The sequence below is a fragment of the Epinephelus fuscoguttatus genome, linkage group LG13 (assembly GCF_011397635.1).
Source record: "Epinephelus fuscoguttatus linkage group LG13, E.fuscoguttatus.final_Chr_v1".
Taxonomy (NCBI): Eukaryota; Metazoa; Chordata; class Actinopteri; order Perciformes; family Serranidae; genus Epinephelus; species Epinephelus fuscoguttatus.
Window position 1 is genome coordinate 40,979,595 of NC_064764.1, and position 11,345 is coordinate 40,990,939.

Below are 11,345 nucleotides of genomic sequence, written 5' to 3' on the forward strand. Positions count from 1 at the left end.
TTGTCTGTCTCCATGTGTCAGCCCTGTGATAGTCTGGTGACCTGTCCAGGGTGAACCCTGCCTCTCACCCAGTGTCCGCTGGGATAGGCTCCAGCCCCCCCGTGACCCTCAAGAGGATGAAGCGGTTAGAAGATGAATGAATGAATGAATGAATGAACACATCCTGGAAAATTGGAAAATGCTGTTGCTGGAATAAATAAAATAATAAGCCAACCAATCAACCTTCCAAACTTTAAAGCAGGCCTGTGTTCAGCTGCATCGTTAAGGCTAAGTCTTGTCTCGTCTCCTCTCCTCTCCTCGCCTCTCCCCTCCTCTCTTCTCCTCTCCCCTCCTCCTTGCTGAAACTATCTTCTAAATCCGCTTTACACGTTGTTAAAGAATCCCAGAGAACAGAAACAAGCAGCACTAGCGCTCCTCCTCTCCTCCTCTGCTCTCTTTACACAGCACAGCTCCAAACTGCATGACATTTTTATTATTATTATTTAAATTAATTATCAGAGACGTAACGTGGGAGACACAAACTTCATTTCAGGTTGAGATTGGTTTAGAAAGGCACGTGGAAGTGGGAGAGTAATCCGCCTTCTGTCTCCGCTCACACCAGACAGCTGGTGAATCCAAATCTGGCAGAGACTTGGAGGGAGATGGAGTGATTCTACACCAGACTATCTTACCTGCTGTTGAGATTAATGCTGGGTTATTGCCTAAGTTAGACTGGCTGTATTGAGATATTTTAATAGTGGTTTAATTTCACAACAAACAGGTTTGAAGTTATTATTTGTGAAAATGTAGAATGCCTCTCTGTGAAAGCATGTTCCTCTGCGTGTTCTCACATGTTCGATGCCAGTGTGTCTCAGTGTGGACAGGTTGTGTTTGAATGAGTTAAAATACACAGCCACAGAGTTCTTCTGGTCGGGTCTTGAGAGCACATGTTGTTTTTCCTGTAGGCTGAGCCACAAGGACATTTGATCATGTATATGACAGTCTTTGTGTTTCAAGTAATGATACCTTTAATGTTGTATTTTTGACTAAACAAATGGCATTTAAAAGTGAAATTACACTGTGCACATTTGTAATTGCTGGGTGGGAATGTTATGCTGGGTTGGTCAGCAACTTCCTGTTTGCATATTTGATTGCTTCTGATTGGACCGTGCTGCAGATGTCTCCTTCCAACCAGTGGGAGCTGATTTAGTAACTTGGTGGTGTGAAACTAGTTAGTAGTTACCAAGAGCTTTGGAAGAGCTCTTTGTTCAAATTCAAGCCAAACCACGTGATTGATAATAAATAATAATACAGCTGGATTATTTATTATGTTAATATAAATGGATATTCACACATTCTATTGAGATTTTTCAGCTACATCTGTTTCCAACTTCAACAAACAGAGAGCGTGTTGTTTTGTGATGACCTCTGACATTCTGCATGCAAAGATTAATCCACCTGATGAAGGATTAGTGGATGAAACGTCTCTCTGATGTCCATATCAATAAAGAGGGCACAGTGGGTCAGTAATTTGCCTGCTAGGACTTTTGCGTTGATGATTCAGGGATTTTTGCTCTATGCCCAGGATCAAGACTTTTGGCAGAGATGCCAGCGCGTTAAATCCCCACTCATTGAAAATACAGCTAAAGAGGGATCTGCTAACCCTTTGATTGAGGTTTATAAAGCGGGGCTCGGGCGCTGCTTTGTGAGACCACCATTTTTCAGTGGGTGACTGGCTCCAGCACTCTTTGCAGGATGAGTAGTAAGGTATGTATTCTGTTTAGAACCATCTTCATAAGCCTGGGAACAAATTTTAACCTGTAGGTCAGTGCAGTGCGGGACATACTGGGGACAAATAGTCTCTAAAAATTCAGATTTCTTCAGAAAAGGCAGGTCCTGGGTGTGAAATGAATTGTGCAAAAGTAAGAGGAAGGCTGCTGTAAGGATTTATTAAAACTGGTATTAACTGACCAACAGTTAAAGCTCTCTTAAACTTATTTAATTGGCTTCATGTTGGAGAAAATGTGCAAACAGGAACAGAAAAACTGGATTTAATAATAATTTAAATCACATAATTTCTAGCTCACACAGCAGGGGCATGATACATCCTGCAACAGCTATATATTTAGAATATTTTAGATTATTTTGAGCTTTAATCTCGTCCTGCTTCTCTTCTGGACTCAGATCACATTTTATGAGGACAGAAACTTCCAGGGCCGCTCCTATGAGTGCGACACCGACTGCCCTGACATGCACCCCCACTTCAGCCGCTGCAACTCCATAAAGGTGGAGAGCGGCTGTTGGGTGCTGTACGAGAAGCCCAACTACACCGGCTACCAGTACGTTCTGACCAGAGGAGAGTACCCAGACTACCAACGCTGGATGGGCTACAATGACACCATCCGCTCCTGCCGTACCTTCTCCTATGTGAGTGAATATTTCATTTTACATATTTTGTTTTGTCTTCAAGTTTTTGTTTCTGTGAAGTGTGTGGGGCCCCTTTTTTAACTTTAGATATGTTCTGTTACAGATTAAAGATGCAAGAAAACAATATTCAGTGACTGAGCAGCAACTTGTTGTATGTGTTTTATGTTGTTTGTTTCTGAGTGCCTCAGTTTGTGCTTCAGTCTATTCCCTGTACTTTTCTGTGGGCATAAGAAAAAGAACAGCAATATATAGTTTATTTAGTTTTTTGCTCATCTTCCTACCAAAAATAAACTTCCACAAGATACTAAGCTAAGTGGAGATAAGTGATTTGTCTGCATTTCATTTGCAGAATAAATAATGAAATCCACTGATCGATGGTCAGGTGTTGAAAAAGCTTGAAATTCCAAATTTAAATGTTAATTTTAGGCAAAAGATTGAAGGACATTATCATTAGTAGATTATATTCTTCAATCTTGTGCCTAAAATTAACATCTAAATTTGGAATGAAGGATATAGTCTACTACTCTCTTATAACCTTTATTTTTTTTTTGTTTGATGTTGACATTTAAATTTGGAATTCTCTAACATTAACATTTAAATTTGATTTTTGATACGACAGATATAGTTTTAGTAGATTTTATCCTTCATTCTTCTGCATGAGATTAACGTTTAAATTTGGAATGAACGATATAATCTACTTTTCTTGATATTCTTTATCCTTTTGTTTCAGGTTAACATTTAAATTTGGAATGAAGGACATCGTTTTAGTGGATTGAATTGAAATGAATATTTAAATTTGGGAAGAAATCATTACATCCTTTATTTTTTTGTTTAAGATTAACATTTAAATTTGGAATGAAGGATATAATTTATGAATGATTATATACTTCATTTCTTTGCCTAAAATAAGCATTTAAATTTGGAAAGACGGATACAGTCATCAGTAGATTACATCCTTTATTCTTTGCTTATGACTAACAATTAAATGTGGAATGAAGGATATGATCTATTGATGATTGTATCCTTCATTCTTTCATCTAACATTAACAGTTAGATTTGGAATGGATATAATCATAAGCATAAGATTAACATTTAAATTTGGAATGAACATTATAATTTTCTTTATATTCTTTCGTTTTAGGTTAACATTTAAATTTGGAATTTTCTAACGTTAACATTTAAATTTGGAATGGATAATCATAAGCCCAAGATTAACATTTAAATTTGAAATGAACATTATAATTTTCTTTATATTCTTTATTCTTTCGTTTTAGGTTAACATTTAAATTTGGAATTTTCTAACATTAACATTTAAAGTTGGAATGACAGGTATAGTTTTATCCTCCATTATTTTGCCTGAGATTAACATTTAAATTTGGACCTTATGTCCTAACCCAGACCTGATACAGTCAGTAGATTCAGGACAAAATAAACTAGAAGAACGTTCTGGTTAAAGAAACACTTGAGACACACATGTGGGCTGTGGAGAAGAAACTTCCTCCTCTAACTTTGTATTTCACCTCACTGTGTGTCTCCAGACCAGCGAGGGGCCCTACTGCATGCGCATCTACGAGCGTCCCAACTTCCAGGGTCAGATGATGGAGTTCAGCGACGACTGCGAGTCAGTGCAGGACCATTTCCGCAGCCGGGACATCTACTCCTGCAACGTCATGGACGGCTACTGGACCCTGTACGAGCACCCCAACTACCGCGGCCGCCAGTACTTCATGAGGCCCGGAGAGTACCGCAAGTTCAGTGACTGGGGGGCCACCTGCGCCACCACTGGGTCCTTCCGCAGAATCACAGAGTTTTAATCAGGAATCTCTCTTGATGCTATTGATTTTATTTACATATCAGTTTCACCAAAAACACCCATTTCCTCCTCTGAATGGCATCTATTTGTGGTAATGTTAATAAAATATGTGGTACAATAAGGAGTGGAATGTTTTCATTGGGCTCCCATACAGAAATATGATATGGTTTTAAATAACATAATAAATGAATCTATTGTAAACTATCTTCTCTGTGCTTGTTAAATATTTTGGTATTGACTGGTTTAACTACCTGGCTCATTAAAAAAGGAGAATGGGCAGAAATAAACGGCCATAGCAGAATCAAACTACCATTCTTTGATGCTTCATAATTATTTCCATCATTTAAATCTGATCATGAATACGTCAATTTCTTGTTTACTTGTTAATTTAGTATTTATTTATCTTTAAGAGGCATTTTGTGTTTATGAGATTCACACTGTGGGACATTCAAATAAGTTTATTTTCCTGTATTTCAGTCACGTTCCTCCACACTGAATGACAGAAAGCTTCAATAGAGACAATGGGGCTACTATTCACACCATTCATGTGTTCCCGGCTGTAGTACAGAACATATTTAAAACACATTGTTTATGGTTATTCATTCATATTTCTATCTGCTCATCTTTACATAGATTTTCAGTTTCTTACACACTGTATGAACACATTAAATCCAGCCCATGTAAAACAAACAGAGGATGGTAAAAGCATTGACTGTTCCAGCACCTGCCCACACTGCGGCTCGTGCTAGAAGCTGCACAGTGTCTGTTGCATCTAACAGAGGAGGACGTGGCAAACAGGAAGAGGAAGACTCCTGTAGAGTCTCTGCTGACACCGGGCCTCATGTGAATAACACCACATGGCAGCACCTGTTCCCACTGACATGTATAAAGATGGACTCCACCTTTGGTGGGCAAAGACACAGGAAGTGGTGAGACCAACATCATGGGAAAGGTTTGTGTCCAGTTGTGTTTTACAAATGAAGACAGTGTCCAAGAGTTGTGCACCAGGCTCTCTGTGAGTCACTGTGGTTTACTCTGCTCCATCAGATCATCTTCTACGAGGACAGGAACTTTGGAGGCCGGCACTATGAGTGCATGGGCGACTGCGCCGACCTGCAGTCCATGTTCGACCGCTGCCGCTCCATCAGGGTGGAGAGCGGCATGTTCATGATCTATGACCGTCCCAGCTACATGGGGACCCAGTACTTCATGAAGAGGGGAGAGTACTCGGACTACATGGGCATGACCGGCATGAATCACTGCGTCAAATCCTGTCGCATGATCCCCACGGTAAGGCCTCCTGGGAAATATTATCTTTGTCAGTACGATCCAGAAATCTTCTGAAAATGTGCTTTTACGCTTTCTAGTCGAGAGTTAAATGAGGAGCTTGGTAGTTAGTGGTTAGTCAGTTAATGTCAATCCCTCGATCCTCAAAATGCTCCATAAACACTTTGGCTGTGTCCTCACCTTTTGTTGTTTGAGGCATTAGTTTTAGGCAGCAGAGCTCCTTCCTTACAATCCAATCACCCCAAACACAGTATGTCATTCACATCCTCCTGTTGCCTCTCTCAGTGGCAGCTTTCCAGCTCTGAACCGAAAATGGGAACATGCTGGCTTATGGCGCGTTCCAGGCAACCTGTACCCCGTGCTTTTACAACCTTCTACCTGTGAAAGTGCACTGGATCGTAACTTACCACCCGTCAACTCGTACCAGATCCATGTACTCCCAGTTACGCTCTCTGACGTCAAGCAAGGTATTGCTCTAACGTTAATGTTAAATCTGCTAATGCTAATGCATTATTGGCAGCCGCTCTAACACCTAGTTTCCAGACCAAGAATAAATCAATACAAAATATGTTTCCAAACACACAGATAACATAAAATAAAAAGTATAATAGCATCTGTGACCTTATGCGCCGTTTCTCCTCCTCCGTTTTGCTCCAATGAGCACGGAACCGGCACCTTTGTGTTGTGACTTAAAGTGGTGACTTGCGGGCTCAGAAACTTGCCTGGAATGCAACATCATTAACATTAAATTAGCTCGTTATGAGATGGTAACTAGCTTCTTGCTTCCAGCAATCCGGACCACTCTGCAGAAGGAAGAAAAGAGGGCATTAGGGTGCCGTTCACAACCAATGGCCTTATTTCAGTCTTCATCACAAAACAAAAAACACAGCCTTCTCATGAGGATGAGCAGCAGCTCTGAGCTCATTTAGACACTTAATTCTACCTCTAGAACAGGCTGCAGTGAGAGTCTCTCTCCATGGGATATTTCAAAATAGCAGCTTTGTGCATTTAGTCCTTCTCAGGCAAGCTCAGGGGTTTAGTGTTGCTGTAGCCCACAGGAAGTGAGGATTAGAATATATGACCTTCACATAATCCGCTCCAAATGAATCTATATTTTTAAAGTCATTACTAAAAGTGTGTGTCATATAAAAACTAAAGTGATGGTCAAAGTTGTCACAGTGAAATTTAAGGTGTGCTGATGGATTCACGTCATCAACTCATGCATTGAGTAACATTACAAGTTAACGTTCCACCTTAAAAGTTGCCGGCAGTCGGCCCAGTGAATGAAGTTATTTTTTCTCAGACTCCAGCTGCTGTGAGAGGCAGCAACACATCCTTTCATTTTATAGTTACAGTTTACTAATAAAACTCTCCACAGTATGAACAGTGGTTACATGAGCCTCAAAACCAGACACAACTCAGCCCTGAGCAGAGTGAGTGTCCTCTACTGACCAATCAGACTGCAGTGTTCACAGCTCCACCTTTTAGTACCAGATCTGTGTGCTAGGTACCCCAACAGAGGGGGGACCAAACATGGGGACGCTAAGGAACGCTTCTGTTGGTACCATCCACAACTTTTACTGTAGAGACAGAAAAAAAGCGTACTGAACTGAACTGTGCCGGACTGTGTGGTGGAAACAGGGCTTTACATTAGCTCCTTTTACACTGCCAGATTTTTGGCGAATGTTGGGCCGTTTTGCCGAGAAGCTGCGAGCGTTTAGACATGCAGAGCCGGATTGGCGAGTTGATCCGAGGGGCCCAATTTTCCACCTCGTAGGGTAGACATATTGGCGGAACCTTTTTGGTTTAAACAAACTGAGGCGGCCTTCTGCAACGGGAGGGGCTGTTGATGACTTGTGGGAGGAGCTGTTGATGACGCCGCACGTGCGAACCACTGGCGGTGGATAAACAGGAAACAGCTGATAGCAGGAATTAGCGAGCAGCTAGTAGCAAGAGGGAAACACAAACCTGACAGACACTGTAAAGATGAGCAACTGGGGAGACAAGGAATTGCGCGCCCTCCTTGTCCTCGCAAACGAAGAGGCCATTAACTGTCAGATGACGGGGACGGTGAAGAACGGGCCGACTTACGAGAGAATCACCGAAGGACTGACCAGCCGCGGCTTCCCTCCCACGTCACTGTTTACGTCACACGCTGAGCTACACGCTTTGTTACTTGCTCACGCCCCCCATTGCCCCGAAAAAGGCACATTCTGTATAAACAAAAGTAGGTAGGCGGCATTTTGCTGCACTCCCCGATTTTGTTTTTATACTGCCAATGCTGAAAAAAGACTGATTGGGCTTTCCTGCAAATTTGCACAATTCCTGTCTAAAAAGGGCTACTGACACATTGTCACACTGCTGTAACAAAGGATATAGACAACAAGGACTGAAGAACAGATCAGACAAGTGAGGGGACTTAACTATTCACACAGTAAACTCTGTAACTGACTGAGCATGTGCACAAAGTCTCTGAGGCAGAATGAGAGGCCGTCCAGTGACGTCACTCATCGTTCAGCAGGGAGTTTTACACACAGTCTGTTTGGGAAGGACTGAGCATAATTATAGTTATATTATAATCATATTGGGTTTAAGATTTAGAATTTGTGATGTGTGAGAAAGAACATTTGACTTGTGCTGAGTTGTGACCTCTGACCCCTCTGCCCTCTGCAGCATAGCGGCAGCTTCAAGATGAGGCTGTACGAGCATTTCGACATGGGCGGAGAGATGATGGAGCTGACCGACAACTGCCCCAACCTCATGGACCGTTTCCGCATGTCCAACTTCAACTCCTGCAACGTGATGGACGGACACTGGCTGGTGTACGAGCAGCCCAACTACAGGGGGCGCCACTACTACCTGAGGCCCGGCCAGTACAAGAGCTACAATGAGTGGAGCGGCAACAACTCCAGGATCGGCTCCATCAGGCGGCTCATGGATCTCTAAAGACGGAGAAACAGTTCTTGTCAAATGTCTGCTCTTTGCCTTGTTTCACACGCTGAATAAAATGGCGTCAGTGCTCAGTTGTATTCAGTTTTGTTCTTGCTCTCTGCGTTTGGAGGGCATGTTTTCTCATGAGGATGTGACGGGGTCATGGCCCGACGTCCTGACTCTCATGAGAGGCTTGAATAAAATCCTGCGAGCGCTGGCACTTACCACACCCAGACTCAAGCGTTATCTATTGTAGAGCGGAAGGAAGATCTGTCTGCCTGCCCCTCTGTTTTCACTGACACATAGAAAATATAATTAAAGTTACAGTGTGGAGGATTTAGTGGCATCTAGTGGTGACGACTGCAGATTGCAACCAGCTGAAACTTCTGTGCGCCACGTGTGAACTCAAGGTTAGAATTCCTTCAGTGTTCAGTGGTCAGGAGGTTTTTACAGGGAGCTGAATTATCTACAGAGGTCTCTTCCTCTCCAAAACAAACAGACCAGCTGATTAAATCAGTTAAAAACACTGAGTAAAACAGTTTCATGTTACCAGTCAGTGTTTCTCCGATGCTGTTTGGCATGTCGGAGATGGGCTGTTAGCCCAGGACTTGCTAATGTGTGTTCACCTTTTTTCTTTGATAATTTAAGATCCAGATGTTCGGGAGGTTTTTACCGGGAACCGAATTATTCACAGAGGTCTCCTCCTCTCCCAAACAAACAGACCCAGTGGTTTAAACCACTCAATCTGAATTTTGCTCATCTGCGATAACTTAAGATCCAGATGTTCAGGAGATTTTAAATGGGAGCTCAAGGGACCAGGCAAACACAGAATAAGGAATTTCTCGTTACAAAAAAAAGTGTTTTGCCGACACCGCTTGTCATGGAGGTGCTGCTAACTATGGCTGCCAACGCATACACAAAATGCCCCTATCCAGAGTCAGTGTTTGGTTTGTCGGCTCTGGGCTGCTGTAGCAACATGGCGATCCCCATGGACGAGGACCTGCTCTCTGTATATCATATATATAACAGCTCATTCTGGGGTAACAAAAACACAGTGCTTCTTATTTTCAGGTGATTATACACTAAAGAAAACATAGTTATTACATTTAATATCTGCCAATATACCCCCCTAAATCCTCCACACTGGACCTTTAAAAGAGTAAAATTAATTATAAAACTGAAACTTGTCTTTAGACAGTCTCACTACGAGCTCCAGTTAGCAGCCGTTTTGGTTTTCAACAGCAGATAGAGTTTGCCCAGTTGTCATGGATGGTCAAGAGTGAACTTTGAGAAGTCCTTCAAGTGATTCGAAAAAATGGAAATTTTAACGTAAAATTTCCTCTGACAACTGGAAAAACTCCAGGTGTTGATGAAGATCATATGACATGATTGAAAGCTCCAGAACAGCTGCTATATTCTCGCACGCCTCCACGGAAAATGGAGCATATTGATTTACTGATCAATCAGGGACCAACTATATCAAAACATGTGTTTACAAACTCACACAGCTGTGCAGTGAATTCAATTCCACTTCCCGAACACGTTAACATTTTTGCTAAAGCCTTAGAATTTAACACTTAACTGAAAGTGAAAGTGAAACTCATTGTGCTCTCTTCAAAGCCAGACTGCAATACTACATTTATGATTTATTTTAGTGAAAATGCATGTTTGGGAAGAACTGATCACATGACTGGATAAATAGGACTTGGATTATACTGGACGAGTTGTTCGAGAGGGGCGGCACGGTGGTGTGGTGGTTAGCACTGTCGCCTCACAGCAAGAGGGTTGCCAGTTCGATCCCGGGTGTGGGAGCCCTTCTGTGTGGAGTTTGCCTGTTCTCCCCGTGTCAGCATGGGTTTCCTCCAGGTGCTCCAGCTTCCTCCCACAGTCCAAAGACATGAAGGTTAATTGGTGACTCTAAATTGTCCGTAGGTGTGAATGTGAGTGTGAATGGTTGTTTGTCTCTATGTGTCAGCCCTGTGATAGTCTGGTGACCTGTCCAGGGTGAACCCTGCTGCTGCAACCCATGGATGATTTAAAATAGTGTTGTTGTTGTTAAATGTTGTCTCCAATCAATCAGTAACTTAATAATAATAATAATTTGCTGATTTCCATGAAGGCATGAGAGAAACACCAACATTTCCTCATGAATTTAAGATAACATGGCAAACTGATTTACAAATGGTCATATTGTGGGTAAAGTGTTCCATTAATTTCTCCCCAGGTCTAGAAAATATTTATGTTGTTGTTTTGAAGATTTGCAAATGTATACAAGGATATCTTTTCTTCAGGTTAGAGATTTCAGAGCAGTTGTATTTATTGTTTAAGCACAGTGATGTTACTGTGTGTTCCTTTATTTGCACAGAAATGAACTTCTCCAGCAGAGGGCAGTGGTAGAGTTGGGATTTAGGTGACACAAGATCAGTCTCACATGCTGTGGACATTAAAGAGACAAATAGTCTCATTAAAGTAATGAGAGAATTTCAGTTCTTTTTAAAACCATATCTTATAACACACCTACAGATGATATGTTATAGGTGTGGTCGCTGTTAAAGACATCATCAACAAATATATAAAAGCTATATATTGTTATCTGGGAATAATGCATTTTAGCCTAAATCCTAAAACGGAATTCAGACAGAGGAAAAAGTGGTTTAATATGACGTTAACAGAGGTAAAACAGAACTTTGGAAATATTTTGTTCTCATAATAAAGATGATTTCAGTCTCTGCTCAAAACTGAAGAGGCAACAGGAAAAAACATCATGCCAAGAACGTCACTGATGACAGAACTCATCCGCCCATGAGCAACTCTGATGAAAGCATAAACTACAAAATAAAAGAGTGTCTAATTTCGGGTGTGGTACAAAACACATACCACCCATTCAGTGACGACAAAGAGCTCAGGA

The 11,345-nt window shown here is 41.7% G+C and overlaps 2 protein-coding genes across 3 annotated transcripts; both read left to right on the forward strand.

Moving 5' to 3' along the window:
- Positions 1–1,590: 1,590 nt before the first annotated feature.
- Positions 1,591–4,423, forward strand: LOC125899328 (gamma-crystallin M2-like). 2 transcript variants are annotated; one of them, XM_049593531.1, is made up of 4 exons: positions 1,591–1,746; positions 2,164–2,406; positions 2,510–2,557; positions 3,945–4,423. In XM_049593531.1, exons 1-4 carry the CDS (start codon positions 1,735–1,737, stop codon positions 4,218–4,220), a joined length of 579 nt encoding a protein of 192 aa, XP_049449488.1. In that variant the 5' UTR covers positions 1,591–1,734; the 3' UTR covers positions 4,221–4,423. The 2 variants fall into 2 exon arrangements, with proteins under 2 accessions (XP_049449488.1, XP_049449489.1); XM_049593532.1 differs by lacking the exon at positions 2,510–2,557 and having other exon boundaries at positions 1,592–1,746.
- A 644-nt stretch (positions 4,424–5,067) lies between these two features.
- On the forward strand, positions 5,068–8,535 carry LOC125899341 (gamma-crystallin S-1-like). The gene is made up of 3 exons (XM_049593554.1): positions 5,068–5,171; positions 5,267–5,509; positions 8,180–8,535. Exons 1-3 carry the CDS (start codon positions 5,163–5,165, stop codon positions 8,450–8,452), a joined length of 525 nt encoding a protein of 174 aa, XP_049449511.1. The 5' UTR covers positions 5,068–5,162; the 3' UTR covers positions 8,453–8,535.
- The last annotated feature ends 2,810 nt before the right edge of the window (positions 8,536–11,345 follow it).

Excerpts from the sequence above, each read along its gene's own strand:
- LOC125899328 (XM_049593531.1), top strand. Across the intron at positions 2,407-2,509 it reads CCTGCCGTACCTTCTCCTAT|ATTAAAGATGCAAGAAAACA; the intron begins GTGAGTGAATAT and ends GTTCTGTTACAG. Across the intron at positions 2,558-3,944 it reads TGACTGAGCAGCAACTTGTT|ACCAGCGAGGGGCCCTACTG; the intron begins GTATGTGTTTTA and ends GTGTGTCTCCAG.
- LOC125899341 (XM_049593554.1), top strand. Across the intron at positions 5,510-8,179 it reads CCTGTCGCATGATCCCCACG|CATAGCGGCAGCTTCAAGAT; the intron begins GTAAGGCCTCCT and ends TGCCCTCTGCAG.